The sequence below is a fragment of the Ailuropoda melanoleuca genome, chromosome 13 (genome assembly GCF_002007445.2).
Source record: "Ailuropoda melanoleuca isolate Jingjing chromosome 13, ASM200744v2, whole genome shotgun sequence".
Classification (NCBI taxonomy): domain Eukaryota; kingdom Metazoa; phylum Chordata; class Mammalia; order Carnivora; family Ursidae; genus Ailuropoda; species Ailuropoda melanoleuca.
In genome coordinates, this window is record NC_048230.1 from 41304360 (window position 1) to 41326616 (window position 22257).

At 55.3% G+C, this 22257-nt stretch overlaps 1 protein-coding gene across 6 annotated transcripts in view; it reads left to right on the top strand.

Moving 5' to 3' along the window:
• SEPTIN9 (septin 9) overlaps nt 1–22257 on the top strand; it is a 137756-nt gene that overhangs the window by 5118 nt on the left and 110381 nt on the right. Inside the window, exons 1-2 of one of the 6 annotated variants that reach the window (XM_034640106.1) lie at nt 8005–8094; nt 9161–9188. The exons of 2 other annotated variants lie outside the window; for them this stretch is intronic. In XM_034640106.1, the coding sequence (XP_034495997.1) occupies nt 8092–8094; nt 9161–9188 (31 nt within the window). In that variant the 5' untranslated portion in view covers nt 8005–8091. 3 more of the 6 variants (XM_034640108.1, XM_034640107.1, XM_034640109.1) reach the window with 3 other exon arrangements.

A 22257-nucleotide genomic window follows, 5' to 3' on the forward strand; every position in this document is an offset into this window, starting at 1 on the left:
ACGCCGGGACCGGAGCTGGGAGACGCAGGAAGGGTTTTCCCCGTAGCCGCTGGAGGAAGCTCGGCCCTGCCGATACCTTGATTTTGGACTTCTGCCTCCAGAACTGGGGGGGCATCAGCTTCTGTTGTTCAAGCCTCTTCGTTTGTGTTGCTCTGTCACAGCAGCCCCAGGAAGCGCGTGCGCCCTCCCCCCGGGCTCGTGCGACACCCTCCCCACCGAAGGTTCTCCCTGACCCGCTGCTGTCTGGGCTGTGTCTCTGTCCTTACGCCTCGCAAGCAGGTGCCCCACGGGGAGCCCCACAGCTCTTGCTGCCCGCCCCCCCGCCCAGTGTTTCTGTCCAAGCTCGCACACCCCTTCCTTGCCGCAGTCCCAGTGAGCTCTAGCTTCCCTCTCAGGGCGCCCAGCTGCATGCGTGGCCCAGCCGCCATCATCACGGCCGTGTGGGCAAAGGGACAAAGTGTGCCTCTGTGGTGGGGAGCTGGTCGAGGAAGACGCTGCCCAAATCTGGCTGCCCGGGGGCCTTGCCCGGGGCCCCCGCAGGCACCCGTCGCTGGTGCCGCCCTTCCCACCCGCGGACACCTGCTCCTCCTTCGTTTCTCTCCCATCTCACCCTGGCCATCCACCCAGGTCCTTAAGCAAGAAATCTCAGTGTCGTCCTTGACCTCCTCTCCCCCCTGCCCAGCCCCCTCAGGTCAGCAGGTCACCAAGATCTTATCAGCTCCCCCTCTCTCCAAATGACCCTTGCGTGAGCTGCCTCGTGGCCTGGGCCCGGTCGGGCCTCAGTGGCGCTTCTCATCCACACCCCTTCCCCTCACGGAGGCTGGTGTGTTCCCATCAGCATTCAGCGGCACCTACTAAGACCGGCCTGCCCGCCTGGGACTGGGCCATAGGCTCCATCTGTGTGATTATTCAGAACAGGCCTGGTCACGGGCTCTTCAAGAACCCTTCGTTCCCTTCCCCACAGGATTAAACCGAAGTACGGTGTTCATGATGCTTCCCGGCCTGACCCGTCCCCCCTTCCGGGATCTCACTCCCGCATCCTCCCTCCTTGCTCTGGGTGTCCTGGCCTTGCCACGGCCACAGCTCCAGGATGGGCCCTGCGCCTTCTTACCTCTGAAGGCATTGTCTCTCCGGGCTAACTTTGGCCGTCTTTGTCCATCTCCAGGGTTGGCCTTCGGGGTTTCTTTGTCCTCCTGCCCACAGGGCTGGATGCTCCTGGCACGTGGCTAGCAGGCCGTGAATACTGTTGAGTTCAACTTGATAGGACGGGCTTGGGATGATCGGCCAAAGAACGAGTTTAAAATAGAAATGTCAGCCTTCTTTTGCATTGGCTGAGAAGTAGCTTTCCTCTTTGTCTTCTGGTGAAGAAATTCGTGGGGAATGCGGTGTCTCTGGGGAGGAGGGGGTGGGGAGAAGCACACCCGTTCCGCAGTAGGCACACGTGGCTGCCATATTGAAGCCTGCAGATAGAGAAGGTTGACGTCATCTCAGAAAGTTCTGTTGGGCAGTGCTGGTTGGGAGAGTCTGCACGTGGGATCTTCAAGGTCGTTGTTCTTCCAGCGAGCGCTTCTTGGGCACGCGGTGACGAGGCAGAATGTTGGGCTCCCAGCAGGAAGTGGAAGGCCCCAGCTCTTTGGGGAGTTCTCAGTCTTCTGGGGAGAAGTTTCAACTCGGGGGCCCTGGGGCATATGCCCCCGAGGACCTGGCCTTCGTTTTCCCGATCCCCTTGCGCCGCCCGGGCAACTGGGGCCTCCTGGAGGCACGAAGCGCCGTCTCCGGCCGGGCTGCAGCCTGGGATGGATGGCTGAGCGTGGGGCCCGTTAGCGGCGAAATTCGGCCCCGTGTGGGCCGCCTCTCTCCATTGTCTTGGTTCCCTTCCACGCTGCCCTGGAAGAACTCCCAAAGCAACAGGCCGGCTGGCCGGGCTGTTAGCACCAGTAAACCCCGCAGCTGTCCCCAGGGCAAAGAGTAGCTGGGTTGTATTTACTTAGGAACAGCCAAAACTTGCCGCACAATGAAAAGTGGAGAGAAGGTTCCTGAGAGGAATGCAGCCGGCTCCAGCCCAGAGTGCGCCTTGCTCCGGGAGGCTGCAGGCGGCCAGGCCGGGGCCAGCTGCCCGCTCTGCTGGCAGGTACGGTAGCAGCGGCTGCGGGAGGGTCAGCGGGAGGGGGCCAGGAGGGAGCGCCTTTATTTTTAACTCAGGGAAGCAGACTTCAGTGGTGGAACCTAGGGATGAGCAGGAAATGAACGGAAAAGTCATTTTTTAGAGGGAGAGTTCCCCGTAGCTTGGAGCCAACTGTGGAAGATTCCCGAGTATCTGCCAGGGGGGGTGGCGAGAGGGGGCCCAAAGCCTGAGCCCAGATCCTCAGAAAGCCTCCTTTCAGCCAGGCTCCTCTGCCCCCACCTCCTCACGGCCCCTCCTAGAACGCACGCCAGGAATGGGAATGAGGCCGCGCTGGGCCTGGCCAGCCCTCCCCCCGGCCCCTGCTGCCCACATGATCGGAGTCATCCTCCTGGCCTGGTGGTGGGAGTGGAGGGCACCCTGGGGACGCCTCTCAGCCTCGTGTCCCTCCCCATGGGGCGCGGGGGCCTGCAGCTGTGCTTCACGGAGGGGCCCGAGCCATGGCTTTAACGATAAAGCCGTCCTCCGACTCTTCCTCCTCCCCCGTACTGCGCCCCTCGCTGGGGACAGGGTCGTGCGTTGGCTGTCGGGAGTATGCAGATGGCGGGTGCAGATCTGTTGGGGGATGAAAGACAGCGACACCATCTTGAGAACTGTCTGGAAGAGGCTGTTGGGTAACGGTGGGCCGTGGGCTGGCTGGGATGCCCGGGAGTGGGGGCGGTTTCCCAAAGCTGTGGCCGCAGGGGGTCCTGCCTCCCCCGGGTGGCAGGTGTTGGTTCAGTTTGGGAAGGGCTGGGTGGAAGGAAGCCAGCCCGCTCACAGGGACTACTCACTGCATTTACTATGCTAATGGGCCGGAGGAATCCAAGGCAGGCGTCTAGCAATCTAGTTATATGTAACCACAGACCCTCGTCTGTGGAGGATGGAGCCACGTGGGGAACCCACTTTGGGGATGCAGGTCTGGCCTGGCCTGGCTGCTTGCTCCCCCTCCCCGCTGGCGTGGCCAGTGCCGGTGCCTAGACTGGGCCTTGGTGGGTTGGCCGCCCCCTTCTCCCACGGCCTGGCCTCACCCCACCTCTGCGCCTGGCCTCTGAGCTGGCTCATGACTAACACGGGCCTCATTGGAGCCAATTGGTGCTGCCAGGTTTTCGGTTTCAAATGATCCCCTGCTTGGGCCAGAATGCTTGGATTTTTCGGCATGGTGGGGGAATGGACGTTGAGCCAAACTCTGCCGGGGAGGAACTGAGGGTCAGAGCCATGCTCCGCAGCTGCCCGGCTACAGCCTTGAAATCACAGCCTATGCACTCGGCGCCCGGAGGAGGCGGCCGGGAGGGACGGGGCCTCCATGGCCAGCCCGGGGCCTGGCCTACCCCGAATTTCCACCAGCGGGCCTGTCTGTGGGGCCTTCCTGGGCCCGCTTGCCCTGCTGGGAATTGGTGCCTGAGAGTCCCATGTGGTGTTAAAGGGGTTTCTTCTTTATATGTTTTCTGTCATTTCTAAATTCAGTACAATGAACAAATATTACATTTATAATCAGAAGAACCAGGAAGGAATGTTTTTTCAGAATCGGGGAAGAGATTGAATGAATAAACCTAAAAAAACCTCCGTGTTGCCCATCGTTCGAACTCAAGGATTGTTAGTGGTTGGTGGGACAGTATGTTCTAGAATGAATCTAAAGCCCAGACAGTGTTAGATGGGGACACTGGCTCGTTGGTTCATGGTGTCTGTATGTGCTCCCTGGGGTTCCAGAACAAATGGCCACAGATTTGGTGGCTCGCAACAACAGAAGCGGGTTCTCTCGAGGTTCCAGAGCTGGGAGTCTGAGATCGAGGTGTGCGCGGGGCCGGGACCCATCAGCACCCTCCTGGAGAGAATCCTCTCCTGGCCTCTTCTTTGCTTCTGGGGGCTGCACCCAGCCTTCGAAGCCGGGCTCATCAAGTTTCTCTCGGCCCTGCCTTTACATCCCTTCCCCTGTGCCTCTACGGGAGACCTCATATGAGGCTCGTGATGGCATTTATGGCCCACCCTGATAATCCCGGCTAATCTCCGCGTTTGAAGATCCTTCACTCAATCCCATCTGCAAAGACTCCAAATAAGGTCCCATTTACAGGGATTAGGAAGCGATATCTTTGGGGGCCGATATCTTTGGGGGCCATTACGGAGCCTGTGGGACTTCCCTGGGCTGAGACACTGCCCCCACCTTCCCTCAGCAGGCAGGCCACTTTGGGGCTGTCCTCCAGGCTCTGCTGGGGGCTGGGGGTGGGGAGATGGTTGCTATTTGGTGTCCCCCGCCCCCAAGGAGACACCCTTGCTACATAGGAGACTGCGTTTGGGGTCCTGTCCCAGGCAGGAGGGGACAGGGACTTTGTGCCGTTCCATAGATGCACATGGATACCCCCTGACTCTGACCAGGTGCTGGTGGGGCCCCAAGGTTGTCAGGTGAGCAGCCTCCTCCTCCCAGGACCCCAGGGGAAAAGCAGGAAACAGCTGAGCCCTAGCTAGGCCTTGGTGGGGGGGCCCTCCCAGAGAAGTGCTGAGTATGGGGAACCATACTAGAGGAACCAGGCTCCCTCCCCGGGGACAGCTGGGGACGCACTGACTCATGAGTAAGTGGGACCTTCCAGGAAGTCTCCCTCGCGCCACCCCCCACCCCCCCACTGGCTTGGGCGGGACGGCCAGTGGCCTGTGTCACTGCTGCAGCTGACGGACACCGGGCAGCTACCGGGGCAACTCCGTTGGGCTCATCGGGGGGCAGGTGCTCTGGAGCCCTCCCTGGCCGCCTTCCTCCTTGGGGCCGAGTCGGGCTCGGGGTGTGTTGCGGGGCCCCCGCGGCTCAGGGAAGGCGAGGCGGGCACGAAGGAACTAGGCTTTTCGGATGCTTCAGCCGGAAAACGTAGCATCTCAGGACGGGGAAAATGAAAGACTTTGGAAGTCGCCAGGAATTTGACTGTGAGCTGGTTTCCAAGAGGCTAAGTTAAGCTTCTCCAAGTGGATATTAAAAAGGAGCAGCAGGCCTGGCGGAGGGGCTGGAGGGGGTGGAGAGAAGGCTGCCGGAAGCTGCTCGCTGCTCCGGGAGCCACCGCGTACAAAGCCCAGACGGAGGTCCGGCCGGGACCCTGGGGCTGCGGGAGGCTCGCGGCCCACGACCGCCTCCGCCCCGCCTCCTCTCCTTTAGGTCTCTGCCTCGGTCCCTTCTCCCTCCGGAGCCGAGAGACAATGTTACTTCAGTTTGGGGCACAAACATATGATCAGCACATGGAAATGTGGTAATTTGGATGCATTCGTGATTGCAACAGATTGAAGAAATTAGACCAGACAAAGAGTGTTTTTGGAGGAGGAGGCAGAAGGAGGGAGGGCGTCGGGGGTGAGAAGGGGAGGACGCCTCTGGAAAGGGGGACGCCGGGACTCCCGCCTGCTGCTAAATATATCCGTAGTAATGGAGAGAGACCGGATCACAGGTAGGCCACTCGCTGCCCCCTCCCCTAACTCAGAGCTGCGTCTGTGCTACGGAAAGAAGCACCCAGGGGTCACTTTTATTCATTTTTGTGGACATATTTCTCTTCCTTTTGGCTGTTCTGAGGTCGTGGGACGCAGTGTTCCCAGAGCTGAGCTTTGCGAAGTCGGGCTTTTATTGAAACCCTGCTTTCCTTCCCCTCACTGTTCTCGCTCATTCCCCAGTGGGCCACCTCTGCATCTTGAGGTGCCCCGAGTGCCCAGACGGTTGGCGCCGAGCTCCGGGAAAGGGTGGGGGGACCGGCAGCGGCGCTGGGGTCTGGGGTGGCGGCATTTGGGCTGCTGGTTGGTTGGTTTGTCCACCGTGTGGTTTGCGTGTTTGCTGCCAGCCAAGTCCGTCTGCAAGGCCGCCTCGGTCTGCTCCCTGAAATAGCATTTTGTGCCTTCCCAGGAGTTGACTGCAGGGGTGGAGCTCCCGGTGCTCAGAGGAGACGTGCAAATGTGTGCGCGCGCGCGTGTGTACCCACGCACAGCAGACAGAGCTGGTCCGTTCGCCTGGAGGCTTGGGGCATGGACCAAGGCGAATCCCCCTTGGGGCCAGGGTTGTCACTTGGGTCCTCACTCACCTGGGAGCCCTGCAGTGGGGAGGGGGAGTGACGATCTTCCAGGGTCACCCAGGGGCGCCCTGGGTCAGGAAGGTGAGCAGATGTGGGCTCTGCTCAGACTCTGGAGCAGAGTGACTGTTTAAAACATCTCGGTGTCACATCAGGGCATGGAGTAAGGGCAGAGGGCGGGTCCTTGGGCCAGAAGGGCCCCGTGGATCTAGACCCATCCCTGCTCTCCCTGGGGGTCCAGCCTTTCATAGCCGGGCCCATTCTCACGGGCAGCCCCCACGGAGCGGGCATGGGGCCATCGGGGCGGTGCGAGAGCCGACCCTGGAGAGCAAGGAGGCAGCCCTGGCTTGAGTCATCCCGGTCAGATGGCCCCCGTCCCAGGTCAGTTTCCCCAGCCCCTCAGGCAGCCGTGGCACTCTATGACTCGGTCAACGTCTGACATCATGAGTAAGTCCCCTGCCTACCGTGTGCCTCTCAGGCGTACTGGGGCCACCAGGCAGGTCTGGGGCATCCTCGGGCTTCAGCTACTCTGCATGGACCCCTGGGTCCTGGTGAGGCTCAAAATGTCACCCCATAGGTGCTGTGGCCCCTCGTCTGTTGCTTGCCACTGTGTGTGTTGGGGGGCTCTCCAAGGGGCCGGGGGAAGGGGTGGCCCGTCTTGAGGCTCCTCCTTGTCTGCTCCTCCAGGGTCCGATCAGATCCGATCTGACATCGTGGGATGTCAGGACTGATGGGGCCGCCACCGGGAGGAGAGCTGCTGACTGGCCATGTGCGTGTGCACGTGTGTGTGCGTGTGTGTGCACGTGTGTGCCACTGGGACCGCCGCAGGAGGAGGGGCAGCCATGGAGGCCCGCGGAAGGCAAAGTGTGAGCTCAGTGACCTGGGCCAGCTGGGGTAGACGGGTGTGGAGCGGGAGTCCACGGCTCTTGCCTGGCAGGGGCATTCTTGCAAAGCTCAGTTAGAAACTGGTTGCAGATGTGAATGACAATGGAAATCCTCAGGCTCTTTCCTAACACATTCCTCAGACCCGCTCAGATCTTGACCTTGGTCTTTAATTGTATCCTGGCCTGTAACGTGAAGGGTTTGGACTGGCATGGCCCAAGGCAGCACCCCACTGCCGGTGCGCCTCTGAGCCTGTTCTGTGGGGTCCCTGAAGGTTCCTTCCTTCTCCCTTTGTCTTGTGGTAAGACGGTTGTGACAGCTGCCTCAGTCCCCACCCGCGCGCCAGGCAGAGGTGGGGCTGGGGGCCAGGATGTCCTGCCCGGCCCAGTGCCCCACCTGACCTCTTCCAGGCAGGGCTGCTACTGCCTGTGCTCCACTGTGCTGGCGTTTGAGGTGTGTCTGGCTGGCTCTCGGCCACCAGTGCTGTCCAGGCAGAGCTGGTGGGGAGGGGAAAGGGGCTTGGGGCAGGTGCAGGCAGCCTCAGGACCCTTCCATCTGCTCAGTCCTTCTCTTTGCAGCACTGGGCTCCTGCCCTGTTTGTGAGTCTGGGGCCTGGGGTTCTCCTGGGCAGTGGGGTAGCCCCGGCCCTCTTGGAGGCTCCCCCTCCCCCCCCGCCCCCGGGAAGATGCCGGAGGGCTTGTCAGCAGGGCAGGGATGAGTCATGGAGCAGTGACTGGCCTCTGAGACACAGAAGGCCGCTCCTTCCAGCCAAGGGTCAGGTTTTTTCCCTTGTTCTGGACTGCCTCTGTGGCTTTTACAAATTAAGCAGTTTTATCTTGTTCCAAGCGCTTGTATTTCAGCAGGGAGAGAATCTCCAAGAAGGGAACTTTCCACTGGGGAGCTGTTACTTAGCTCAGCTGGGCCTCGGGGAGGGTGGGAACGGGCCTCTCTGCTCTGTCCTGGACGTCGGCGTGGGGCCCTGGGAGGGCCGGCTGCTCCATCACGGGCCGTCTGCCCGACATGGTGAGGCACAGAGCGCTCACCCAGGAGGTAGGGGGGAGAGCTGGTGGTCTGCTCTTCTCAGGGTGTCTGCTGTCACGGGGCGGGCAGGGAGCTGGACACCCCTCACCTGTCCCTGCTTGTCTCTGAGTCCCCGGGCACTTCTCACCCCGGTCCTGGACAGACACTGGGGTCACAAGCTGCCTGGACCTGCTTTGTCCTCTCTGGCTTTAGTTCCCTTGTCTCTAAGAGGAGAGGAGTGGCCCAAAGCCTTCCTGGCCCCCTTCCTCTTCTGGCTCTGACCGGCGAGGGACTTGGTCCCTGGAGGAGTTTCTTAGGGCAGCTGAAACCTAGTGCCACAGACCGCCTGGCTTGAAACAGCAGCAGCAGCTGACTCTGTCAACAGTTTTCGAGGCTGGAAGTTCAAATTCAAGGTGTCGGCAGGGCTGGTTCCTTCTGAAAGCCGTGAGGGAGCTCCCTCTCCTGGCTTCTGGGGGCGGCCTGTGATCCCCTGTGGTCCTTGGCCTGTAGGAGCATCACCCAGTCTCTGCCTGTTGTCACAGAGCCTTCTGTGTCCCCAGGTCTGCTGCTTCTCTCTTATGAGGACACTCATCACTGGACATCCCCCCCATGCCCCCACCACTGCCCCGGCTAATCCAGGATGACTGAATGTCAAGATCCTTAACTTAATTACACCTGCAAGGCCCTATTTCCAAATAAGACTACGTTCAAGGGTTCCAGGTGAACATGCGTTTCCAGCGGGGGGGGGGTGTCGCCATTCAATCCACTCCAGTCCTGATGTGTCCTGGATGCACTGGATGATTCCATGTCCCAGATTCCTCGTTGCCCCACTCGAGAACCTTCTGGTGTGGCCACTAGCCCTTTCCATTGCGTCACGTGTGCCTGGTGGGGGACTGCCCTGCTGCCTCCCTGGACCTCCCCTGTCCTGGCCCACAGGTGAGGGGTCACTGCAGCCCGTCCGTACTGCAGGGGCCCGGGGTGCCCGGAGCTCTGCGCTGGACTCTGAATTCTTTTTAAACACTGTGGTAAAATCCGCATAACGTACAAATTGCTGTTTTAACAATTTCAGGGATGTATGGCTCCGTGGCATTTATCTGGTAAGTACATTCCCGTAGCTGGGCCACCGTCCATCTCATCTGCAGAACTGCTTCGCCTTCCAGAATGACACTCTGTCCCCACGAAACAGCCACTGTCCTTTCTCCTTCCCTTCTGCCCGTGGCAGCCGCCATCCAGCTTTCCTTGTCCGTGACTCTGTTCCAGGTACCTCACAGACGCGGAGTCGTGCGCTAGTTGTCTGTCTGTCTGTGCCTGGCTTATTTCACTTGGGGTAATCTCCTCGAGTTCGTCCATGTTGTAGCAGGTGTCCGGTTCCTTCCTAGTGTAAGAGAGTGATGTCCCGCTCTGTGGATAGACCACATTGTGTTTCTGGGGACATACGCAGAAGCAGGTTGCTGGGTCGGGTGGGAATTCTGTGTTTAATTTGGTGTGCAGCTGCGTACCGCTCGCCGAGCGGCTGCACCATTTCACGTTCCCACCGGCAGGGCACAAGGGTTCCAATCTCCCCGCCCCCTCACCGACGCTGCTATTCTGTTTACTTATTTGTTCCTTTCGATGATAACCATCCCGGTCAGTGTGCAGTGGCATCTCACTGTGGTTTTGATGTGCATTTCTCTAAATGCGTAGAGCTGGTGAGCGCCTTTGCCCGGGCTCGTTGGCATCTGTGTGTCTTTGGAGAAATGTTTCTTCAAGTCTTTTGCTAAGATTTTAATTGGGTTGTTTTGTTGTTGTTGTTGTTGTTGTTGTAGGAGTTCTTTATGTATCCTGCATATCAATCCCTTACCTGATATGTGATTTGCAAATATTTTCTCCCATTCTGCCAATAACCTTCTCACGCTGGTGGTGGTATACTTCGATGCATAGAAATTTTTAAGTTTGATGAAATCCCATTTTACGAATCATTCTTTGCCTGTGCTTTTGGTGTCGTACCCATTGTCCCAAAGCTTTTCCCCGGTGATTTTTCCTAAGAGTTGTATAGTTTTGGCTCTGGGTTGAGACCTTTGATCCATTTTGAGTGAATTTCTGTATATGGTATGAGGTAGGGTTCCTGATTCACTCTTTCTCTTTCCTCACACCCAGGCCGGCTCCTGTGGGTGGCAGGGAATGGGGAAATCCTGGGCTGGGCCAGGCCTTGAATGGCTTTCCGCCCCAGGCTCGCCACAGAGCCTCAGCTCTGGCCTGGAACACAGCTGGACGTGTGCTGTGCCCGGGGCAGCCCAAGCCGGGCTCTTCTGGGCTGACAGTGGAGGCCAGCCTGGGGTGTTCTGAGTTCCACCGTGTGGATGTACCTCTAATTCTCTGTGGTCCCTCTGTCCAGCCTGCGTGTGGCACTGGCTGTCTGTGTGGCAGGTTGTGGGGCTCAGTGTCATTGGTCTGTCCCCATGCACCTTCTCAGGAACCCTCTCCACCCACACCCTCCCGCGTGGCTTCTGCCATCCGGGCTTCTGCCTTCTGCTCAGAGCTGGTCATCCGTCTTGTCTTTCCATCCGACAGAAACTTCTGTCCTCAAATCTCTTTGCCTGAAGGGCCTCCAGCACTGGGCATGCCATCACCAGCCCTGGGCCGATTCCGCTGACAGGGTCGGCTGTGGATTCAGCTTCTTTGGGGCTGGGCATGTGACTGGGCAAAGGGTAGGGCGGGACCTGACAGAGAAAGGAGGGAGATTTCCTCCTACCAAGTGGCCTCAGCTTGGAGAAGTGTCTTGGCCACAGCTTGAACTCTGGACAGATAGCAATGCGGATCTCAGCTCGCGGTGGAGGACACTTCTGCCTTGAGACCTTCAGATCCTCCTTCCTTTTTTTTCTTTTTTTTCCCTTTTCTTTAAACGAATGGAGAAACTCTGACTTGAGCAAAGCTGAGTAAACAAAGCAACACACCCCTAGGAAATGAGCGGGGAGGCACCAGCTCTGAAACTTTGCTCTGAAAGCTGTGTGCTTTGGGGCTGGGTAGGTCCTCGGGAGCAGATGGGTGTGGCGGGGCCGTGGGGCTCAGGTGGCAGGAACGCGCATGCCGGTGCCCCCTCCCACCAGAGGGTCGACAGTCTGTGTGGTTATCTTCCGCCTGGAGTTCAACTCCTGTCGCGCCAGAATGGCGGCGGGGGTCCTGTTTGCAGCACCAATAGGCTCAGGCCATTCCAGTTCACTCTTCGAATATTTCTTGAGGTCCTGCAATGTGCAGGTGCTCACCTGGGTTCTCGGCCTACAGGAGGGAGGGGGATATAGCCCTTGCTCCGGCCAGACCCTGCCCGAACTGGGTGTCAAGGAGCTAGCCGATAAGTGCATTGATAGATGATTCTAGCGAAGGCTGTGAAGAAGCCTAGAACAGGTGATGTGGTCATTACCTGGAGTGCATGTCCTCTGTGTGTGTGTGTGTGCGTGTGTGTGTGTGTTGGGGAATTAGTGGATGCCCTCCCCGAGGGGGTGACACTGAGCTGAAACTTGCGTGACCAGTAGGACCCAACCAGGCCAGCGTCCAAAGGAAGAGCTTCCAGGCAAAGAGAACAGAAAATGCAAAGGCCCGGAGGTTGGATCATCAAGGCGAGGGGTAGGGCCAGGCTGGGTTGTGCTGGGGAAGCCTGCCGGGTGCCCCGTGGAGGGAGCCATGGGCCCTGAACGCCCAATGGCTGCTGAGTCACCCGTGGCGGGCAGGGAGGGGATGCAGGGAGGCCTGGAGGGGAGGGGACACTGCAGTTGCTCTTTGCAGTGGGAGAGGGAGGGCCTCTGATTGCTGGGGGACCCGGGTGTTTGTCCAGTCCTGCCCCGGAGGCTTGCGCCGACTCAACTGGGAGGATGCTGGCTGTGGCTTGGTGTCTGCTTGGCCAACCGTGGGGTGAGGCCTGAGTCCTGGGAAGGTGACCCGAGCCCATAGCCTCAAGAGGAAGTACAGCGTGGGAGAGGCGGCCCGCTCCTTCGCGTCCCACAAGGCCCTGCGTCTCCAGGCAGTTATTGTGAGCTCTGGTGTGAGGCCACGTGCCCACCAGGGACTAACACCCCCCTGCTGGCGTGGATTGAGCTGCTGCCTCTCTAGTGCCTGTGCGTCTGCTCACCGGGCAAGGGCTGCGGCGGTGGACAGCAGGTGCCTGTGCGTCCCCGGCCCACACGGGGGACGGTTCCGGCAAGCCCTGCGTGCTGCTTAGTGCGCTCCTTGACCATCCACGGGCCACCCTGCGGGGGCGGCACAACTGAGGCGGGTGAGCGCAAAAGCCTCGCCCAGGCCCGAGGCCTCACCTTTCCAGGGCTTCGCTTCAGGCCCGGGCACCTCTCTGGCCCTGCTGCCCCTGGTGTGCACGTGGGTGGCCCCCCCACCAGGGGCCAGGAGGCCTTTCCAGGTGGCATTTCGATTGAAGGCTGAAGGGCTCTGGGCCATGGTGCTGGGTGAGATGTCACAGGAGATCGTTATCTGATAACAAGCAGAGAAGTTCGGCTTTGGGATGGTTGACGTCAGCATGTTTCCTTTGGGATGGTTGACGTCAGCATGTTTCCAAGCTCTGGGACCTTCCTCGTGTCCTGATCCCGACGGCGCCAAGTGCCGGGGAGAGGGATGGGGCTGGGGGTGATGGTGGGGGGCTTGTGAGCCACCCAGAGGGGGTGGGCTTGGGCAGTGCCTCTGTGCTGTGTGTCTAAGGGGGGGTACTCCAGGGAATGCTCTGCAGTGCCCCCCACCCGTGCCCCAGCTCCCACCTCTCTGGGGAGGAGTGAACAGAGGGGCCTGGGTTCGGGAAACCTGCATCGTCCACGCATGGGTGCCCCCCATTACTGCAGGGAGGGGCCTGGCAGGGCCTGGGGAGGGAGGAGTCCGCAAACCCGAGAAGGGAGAGGGATTGGGCTGCAGAAAGCCTTTCCCCCAGAAGGTGGCACTGCAGGCCCTCGAGAGCCAGCCCCCGTGTCCACGCCACCGAATTTGCGGAAAGAGGCTGCCCGGGCGTTATTTCCCTTCCCGTGGCTGCCCTTCTCCCTCGTCCCCCGGCGCAGGAAGTGGCGGGTGGGGAGCGTGGGAATCCCAGCGAGGATGGGAAGGCACCGGCGCAGGAGCCAGGACTCGCTCCGAACCCCGCTGAGGCCGCGGAGGTGTGGAAGCTTCCTGCTTCGGGGTTCGGGGGAGGGGTCTCCACTACATCCTCCTTCTTCCCTGTTTGTGGATGACATGTCTCAGTCTCTTTAAAATTTTTCCAGCTTTTTACTATGAAAAATCTCAAACACACAAGAAAGATAAAAGAATTCTAGGGCCACCACGAGATTCTGCCACGCCCGGGGAGCTCTGTGGGCTTCACCCGTGTCCCTCCCTCCATCTGCCTACAGTCCCCGGGATTCAGGGATCCAGTTCAGAATAAGTGGCTGATATCCGTGCGCATCACCCTACGAACACTTCAGCTTGCGTCTCCCTAGCTAGAGTCCGGTATCTGTTTAGGGTTCTTTTTCTTTCTTTGAGGTAAAATTACTGTGCCACGGACTCTCAGACCGTAAGCGCACAGCTCAGAGTCTGGGTGTAGACTTCACGGAGCCTCACTCCCATCAGGACGCAGAGCATCGCCATTCCTGCTCCTGGCCAGCCTCTGCCTCCCAGCTAGGGGCTGCCAGAATTTGGGTTTCTTCCACTATTGATTAATTTTGCCGGTTTGTGTGTTTTTTAGACCTATCTGCTGGCACAGTACTTTGTCCCATGATGGCTCAGTGGTGTTCGTTTCATGTTTCCAGTGCAAGGTTCTTATGAATAAAGCTGCTATGAGCATTCTTTTCTTTCTTTCTTTCTTTTTTTAAGATTTTAAATTTTACCTCATCTCTACACCCAACGTGGGGCTCGAACTCACAACCCGGAGATCAGGAGTTGGGTATGTCCACCCACTGAGCCAGCTGGGCACCCCTGCTATGAGCATTCTTATGCAATCTGTGTGTGTGTGTGTGTGTGTGTGTGTGTGTACTTCCATTTGTCTTGTGTTAATACCGAGTGGAATTATTGGACCAGAGGGTAGGTAGCTATGAGTTTAGTTTTACAGGAAACTGCCAGATCTTCTCCTAAAGTGGCTGGACCACTTTACACATCCACCAGCCATGGCAGAGAGTTCCCGTTGCTCCACGTCCTCGTCAACATTTGGTGTCGTCACTCTCTAGGATTCTGTCCTTCTGGCACGTGGGTAGCTTTATCTCATTAGGATTTCAATTTGCATTTTCCTGATGACTAACGCTGTTGAGAACATTTTCATGTGCTTACTGGGGACTCATCTATTTTTCCTTTGTGAAGGGTCTTTTCAAATCTGTTGCCCATTTTAAAAGTGGGTTGCTTGGGAATGCCTGGGTGGCTCAGGTGGTGAAGCATCTGCCTTCGGCTCAGGTCATGATACCAGGGTCCTGGGATCAAGTCCTGCATCGGGCTCTTTGCTCAGTGGGGAGCCTGCTTCTCCCTCTGCCTGTCGCTCGCTCTCTCTTTCTCTCCCCCCTCCCCCCCCCCGCAGTTAAATACATAAAATCTTTAAAAAAATAAAAAAAGTAAAAGTAGGTTGCTTGACTTTTATTCTTTCTGGATACCGGTCTTTTGTGAGATATGTGTATCATAAATATATATTTCCTGTTCTGTGGCTTGCATATTCATTTCTTAACAATATCTTTGGATGAGCAAAAGTTTGTAATTTTAATTTTGATGAAATCTAATGTAACAAGTTTCTTTCTTTGTGGTTACTGCTTTCTGTGTTCTTTATAAGAAAGCTTTGCCTGCTCCCAAGAGGTGAAGATATTTTCAGTGTTTTCTTCTGGAAGCTTTATGGTTACAGCTTTTATATTAGGTTTAGAAATCATCTTTTGTGTATGGTATGAGCTAGGGGGTTAAGGCCCATTATGTTGGGTTTTGCTTGCTGGTTTGTTTTTTCAGTATGGATACCCAGTTGTTCTAGCACCATTTGTTGAAAAGACATTGGCATACCTTGGCACCTTTCTTGAAAATCAATTGGCTTTGTGTATATGGTTCTATTTCTGGAGTCTATCATATTGTATTGATGACCACCCTGTCTTGATTAATGTGGCTTGAAATAAGCTCCCTCAATATATCTAAGCCATTGCTTTAGATGTTCTTTTTATTTTTTTTTTAAGATTTTATTTTTAAGTAATCTCTACACCCAACGTGGGGCTTGAATTTACAACCCAGAGATTAAGAGTCACATGTTCTACCAACTGAGTCTGCCAGGTGCCCCTAGATGTTCTTGGTCTTTTAAATTTCCTTATAAATTTTAGAAGTAGAGAGTCAACGTCTATAAAAATGTTCTGTGAATTCTGAGCTCGCATTGAATCTATAGGTCAATTTAGAGAGAATTGACATCTTAATGACACTGACTCTTATGATCTTACAAACATGGTATGTCTCCATTTTTAAAGGTCTTTTTCTTCAATCTCTGTAGAATTACACAGTTCTGTAGTTGTCAGTGAAAAGATCTTCATGTCAGTTGTTAAATTTACTTCTAACTATTTTATTTTTTGGTGCTGCTGTACATTGAGTATATATTTTCAATTTCATTTCAAATTGTTTGTTGCTGGTGTATAAAATGCATTTGATTTTTGCATATAAATCTTATATCCTATGACCTTGTTGAAGTCATTTTTATCCTAGGACTTGGTTTTACTTATTTCTTCCTGATCTTGATTCCTTTAATTATTTTTTCTTGTCTTATTACACTAGCTACAACTGCCAGTACTATATATATATATATATATATATATATATATATTTTAAAGATTTTATTTATTTATGTGACAGAGAGACAGCCAGCGAGAGAGGGAACACAGCAGGGGGAGTGGGAGAGGAAGAAGCAGGCTCCCAGCGGAGGAGCCCGATGCGGGACTTGATCCCGGAATGCCGGGATCACGCCCTGAGCCGAAGGCAGATGCTTAACGACTGCGCTACCCGGGTGCCCCTGCCAGTACAATATTGAATAGAAGTGAGTAGGCATCCTGGTCTTGTGCCAGAACTTAGGATCTTAACTATAGATTTTCCAAATATGCTCTTCATCAGACTGAGGAGATTCCCTTCTCTCCCTAATTTGATGGAGTTTTTTTTTTTTTTTAAGATTTAAAAAAATTTTTTTTTATTTATTCGACAGAGATAGAGACAGCCAGCGAGAGAGGGAACACAAGCAGGGGGAGTGGGAGAGGAAGAAGCAGGCTCATAGCANGGCTCATAGCAGAGGAGCCCGATGCGGGACTTGATCCCATAACACCGGGATCATGCCCTGAGCCAAAGGCAGACACTTAACTGCTGTGCCACCCAGGCACCCCATTGATGGAGTTTTTTAACATGAATGGGTGTTGACTTTAGTAAATACTCTTTCTGTATCTATTGAAATGATTATTTTCTCCTTTGTTCTACTAATAGGGTGAGTTAACAATGATTGATTTTTGAATATTAAACCAAGTTTGCATTCCTGGATAAGTCCCACTTGGTTATGATTTGTAATCCTTTCCATACACTGCTGGGTTTGATTTGCCTAGTTTTCTGTAAAGGATTTTTTTTTTTTTTAAAAGATTTTTATTTATTTATTCGACAGAGATAGAGACAGCCAGTGAGAGAGGGAACACAAGCAGGGGGAGTGGGAGAGGAAGAAGCAGGCTCGTAGCAGAGGAGCCTGATGTGGGGCTCGAACCCATAACGCTGGGATCACGCCCTGAGCCGAAGGCAAACGCTTAACCGCTGTGCCACCCAGGCGCCCCCTCTGTAAAGGATTTTTTATGTAGATCCACGAGGAATATTATTAGTGTGTTATTTTTTTGGTTAGTTTATTTTGGTAATGTCTTTGTTCGTGTTCTTTCAGCCTCATGAAATGAGTTCAGAAGTGTACCCTCCTCTCCATTTTTCATAAAAGTTTGCATAAAATTGGTGTTATTTCTTCCTTAAGTGTTTGATAGAAGTCAGCAAGGAAGCCATTTGTCCCTAGAGTTTTCTTCTTGGAAAGTTGTTTTTTTTTAATGACAAATTAAGTGCTTGTATTAAATATGTTAAATGAATTTAGTATTAATTTGAATACATTAAAAGTATTTGATAGAGCTATTCAAGGTTTTTACTTCCACTTGTGTCAATTTGGTAAGTTATATTTTGAAGGAATCTGTCCATTTCATGTAAGTTGTTGAACTCATTCGTATAAAGTTGTTCATAACTTTCCTTTATTATCATTTTAATGTCTATAGGCTCTTAGGGATAACTCTTCATTCCTAATATCAGTAATTTATGTTCTCATCTCTCTTTCTCTCTCTCATCAGTCCAGCTATGAGTTTATTGATCCGTAGATCTTTTTAAAGAACGAACTTTTGGCTTTATTTTTTTCTCTTTTCTTTTTTTTTTTTAATTTCCTTTATTTCTATCCTTATCTTCATGACTTCCTTCCTTTTACTTACTTTGATGTATCAGTCAGGTCCCAGGCAGGAAACAGAAACCACACCACACCAGTAATTTGAACAGCAAAATGTAATGTAAAGAATTATTAACAGGTAAAAGCTGGTTAGCTACTGAAAGGGTAAAATAATACTTGGAGAACACAGAGCAGCAAATAAAGAAGAAGCTACTTTAGAAGGAAACACAGGGGAAAGCTTTGTGACATTGGGTTTGGCAACAGTTTCTTCGCTAGGCCGCCAAAAGCACAGGCAACAAAAGAAAAAAAGATAAGTTGTATTTCATCAAAATTAAACACTTTTGTGCCTCAGAGGACAAAGGCCATCCGCAGAGTGGGGGGTACTGTGTGCAAACCATATACCCATAAGGGATTAATATTTAGAATATATAAAGAACTCCTATAATACACCAACAAAAACCCAAACAGCCTGATTAAAAAAAACGGACAAAGAACTGGAATAGCCCTTTCTCCAGAGAAGACACACAGATGGCAACAAGCGCAAGAAAAGATGCTCAGTGTTACTAATCATTAGAGACAAGCACATGAAAACAGCAGTGAGCCAGCACTTTATACTCATGAGGACGGCTGCTATGCAAAGAAGCAGAGAACAGCACGTGTTGGCCAGGTGTGGGGACACTGGAGCCTTCACTGGCTGCTGGGAAGGCAGTATGGCAGGTCCTCAAAACATTAAACCTAGAGTTCTCACCCACTCCAGCGAATCCACTTGTAGCTGGATTCCCCAAAGAATTGGAAGCAAATCCATGTGCAGAGTCGTCGAAGGTGGCGGCTGGCGGGCTGGGGTGAGGGGAATGGGAAGTTAGTGCCTGAAGGGTACAGAGCTTTGGTTTGATAAGACGGAAAGTTCTAGAGCTGGGTAATGTTGATAGTTGCACAGCGATGTGCATGGACGAAATGCCACAGAAATGTACGCCTGCATATTGTTCAAACGGCGAATTTTGTGTTCTGGGGGTTTCACTACACACACGCAAGAGAGGGAGTGGTAGCTCTGGGGCTGAGAACACCTGAGCACCCGCAGCCCTGTCTCACTCGGTCTGGGGCTTGGGCCTTGCTGGGGAAGGTGTGGCTGCCACGGAAACCTGTGGTCTCCTGGTGGCAAAACGTTCTCCCCAGAGGGTGTCGATGGAACTGGTCTTTAGAAGCAGCTTACAGGGTGGCAGGGAAACTTCTGGAGGGTGTGGGCAGGTGGCAGCTGGTCCACGGGAAGTTTTCGGGGCTGGGCTGGGAGCTACAGCTGGTGCACAGGAAGGGGCCTTCTGGGTGCTAGAGAACCTCCGGGAAGGGCGAGCACCAGCCGCTCAGGCGCCGGGGGAGCCGGGAAGAGAAGCCCCTTCCTCTGCGCTGCCCGAGGAGCCCTCCCTGCCTCTCCTCCCACGCCGTGTGTCTGTGTGCATGCGGAGGAAATGATTCACACCCANCAGGAGATGCGACAGATACCGGGAGAAACGCCTTCCACGCCTAGAAGGCCTGGTGGAGATTTCCGCAATGCCCAGGACTGGGTTTCAGTCGCATTTCTGAAGTTCAGTCTTGTTTCATGAGGCCCAGGATCCTTCGGGGTGAAAGGAAAGGAAGGAAAAGGACTTCCCCTGCGGGGTGTGTGTGTGTGAGTGTGTGTGAGAGTGCGAGTGTGCACATGTGTGCGTGGCTCTCATTTCCATTTTACTATCTTCCTGACCACCAGGAAGAATGTCCGAGAACCTCCCCACCCTGCCCTGTGCTGCATGTGGTGGGAGGTGTGGGTGCGGGCACGTGGGTGCGTACCCGTGTGCGCACGCACACACACACGCACAGAGTCAGGGGGGAGCAGTCCTACAGATTGTACCTAGGCCTGGCAGGAAACCGGACTCTGGGAAACTTCAGGCCCCACCTTTGGCACAAAACTATGCTTTTTGTTGCTGTACGTTCAAGGGAACAGAGTGGGGGTGGGGTGGGGTGGGGACAGTTCACGTGTAGAGGAGCCGAGCCTGCCCCGGTGTCCTGCTCGGGGGGCTCCTGTGCCAAGTTCTGGGGGGCTCCCGGGTCGGGGCCGGTCCCACTCCAGGTGGGGCCTTCTCCTGGAGTTCTGGGCCAGGATCATGGGGTCCCCATGGAAAGGAACCCTGCCCAGTGGCTCCCCACATTTGCTGAGGGCAAGTGACTGATTCAGTTGTCCAGGCAGCCTGTGAAAATATGGGGTCCAGGCCTACCCCCCAAGCCCCAGCGTCTGATGAGGTGCTGATGTGAGCAGGACAAGGGGCCCCCGCCACAGGTGCTCTGGGGGCGCAGGGCCGCCCTGCCTGTGGGGCGTGGGAAGATCTGCACGTACTTGCTGACTGGCGAAGCTCGGGGTGAACAGCCGCGTGACCTGGCGGATGGGACAAAATAGCGGATGCAGACTGGCTGCCGGAGGGAGGGGACACCGGCCGCTGGGCCATCCTTGCTCAGTCCCTGGACGAGTCTTGTGGCTGTCATAACAAATGACCAGAAACGTGGGGCTCATACAACAGGCAGTCCTCCTTGCGTGGTCCAGAGGCCAGGAGTCTGCAGGCCAGGCCCGTTCTTTCTGGAGGCCCCCGAGGGAGAACCCTCTCCGAGCTCCTTGCTGGTCTCCGGTGGCCGCCGGCCTTCCACGGCTGGCAGGTACCCCACTGCGTTCTTTGCCTTTGGCTCCCTAGGGCTGTCTCCCCTGGGCGTCTCTGTTCACAGAGCCATTCCTTTCTCTTACAGAGACCCCAGCTGGTGGGTTAGGGCCCCCCCAATCCAAGATGCCCTCCTCTTAACTCCTTCACATCTGCAAAGACCCCATTTACAAATAAGGTTGCTTTCACAGTTCTGGGCATTAGGGTTTCAATTTACCTTTTTGGCGAACATAGCTCAGCCTGCAACAGGCTCTCTCTGCAGAGGGGCCCTCTCCAGGACTCAGTTGCAAGGGAGGATGGGGGTGGACGAGAGAGGGCCCCCGTGGTGGGGGGGTACCCGCATGCTGGGGCGGGGCTTGGAGTGAATCAGGGCAGGGGATGGGAGGGTGCTGCGGGGTTGTCTGGGCAGGCGGCACAGAAAGAGAAGAGCTGCAGGGACGCCCGGCTGGCTCAGTAGAGCGTGCGGCTCTTGATCTTGGGGTCAGGAGTTCGAGCCTCACCTTGGGTGTAGAGATGACTTGGAAAAAAAAAAGCTACAGTTACTGTGTCTGAATAGTTGGAGGGTCGTCACATAGAATGAGGGTTCCTCCAAAAAGCACCCCCAGGACCAGACGCCTGGCAGGTCCCAGGAAGTGCGGTTTGACTCATTACATAAAGAGATTTTGCCCACAAGTTGGATTTTCTGACAGTGGAGCAGGCCAGTTCACAAAGTAGTGAGTTCCCCATGCCTAGAAGTATTCAAGCAGGGGCTGTGTGGAGACTGTTCAGGAAAGCTGTAGAAGGGACCTCTGAGGTTCCTGCCAAGACCAGGTGTCTGTTATTTGGTGAGAACTTAAATTCTGAGGTGTAACGATGTGGGGAACCTGCCTTGGCGGGGGAGGACTCCTGCTCAGGCCTTACACGTTCTGCTTTGTCTTTACGACTGGGGATCAGGCCGGGCTTGATCCTACAGCGTTCCCCCTCCTTTGTCTTTGGCTGCCTCTGGTTCCTATGGAAACGGAGCCTCCACCCTGTGGCCCACCTGCCTGAGCCCAGACGTCGTGATTAAGCTCGGTGTCAGATGGGTCTGGGGAAATGTGTGCAGATAGTCACACGTGTGGATGAACACATGCTTCTGTGTTGCACGTGGGAGCACATCCCCCCGCCGAGGGTCCCTGGTGCGGGGCCCCCCGCATCTGCTGCTCTCCCGGGTCTGAGGCGGCGTTCAGGAACACTACTGATGCTTGCCATATGCCAAGCTCTGTTTGAAGCACGTACTAACACGTGTTGTACTTTTTTACCTGTTTAGCAAACCTGGAACATTTGTCTTGTGCCAGGCACAGTTCTAAGCGCTTTACAAATATGAACACATTTTCATTTCAAGATAACCCTTTGAAGCAGGTAATGTTATCCCCATTTTATAGATAAAGAAACCGAGGCCTAGGGGATACAGGGACTTGCCCAAGATTTTTCTCTCCCTCATGCACACACACACACACACACACACACACACACACACGCCCATTTAGACACACTCTCACACCTGTGCTCGATGGTAGCTGTTCTCCTCGGAGGTGAAGTTGGCCTCGAAGAGGCCAGGGCCCCGGTCAGGGTCTGGCTCTCACTCTGGCCGTGTTCTGCTGCAGACACTGGGGGGCATTCCTGTATCCTCACCCCTGTGGTCTGGCTCCTCTCCCAGGAACTGGATTTCCCCCAGAGCCCCTGCCCAGCTCAGAGGGAGGGCTGAATGCCCCATTCCTCCCTGCGGTGAGTGGTCAGGCTCCGACCCCCTCCTGCCAGCCCTTCCGGTCACCGCTCTGCTGGCTGCGGGGGCCACCAGGCTTGCCCCTGGATCCGGGCACCCGGCAGCTGCCCGGGAAGGAAATGACACTTGAGCCTCCGGGAAACTTCGGAAGAAGCAGCTGTGGGGAGGTGTGGCCTCCTGCTGCCATTTCCCTGCCCCCCGGGGATGGGCACAGAGAGATCACTGGACGTTCCTACCTGGAGCGCAGGGAAGCACAGGCATGCTGCCTGCCCGTCACACGTGCCAGCGAGGACTCGCCCTCGTCCCATGTGCTGGCCACCCACCCAGCCAGCCCAGGCCAGTGCTGCCCACAGACACCATGT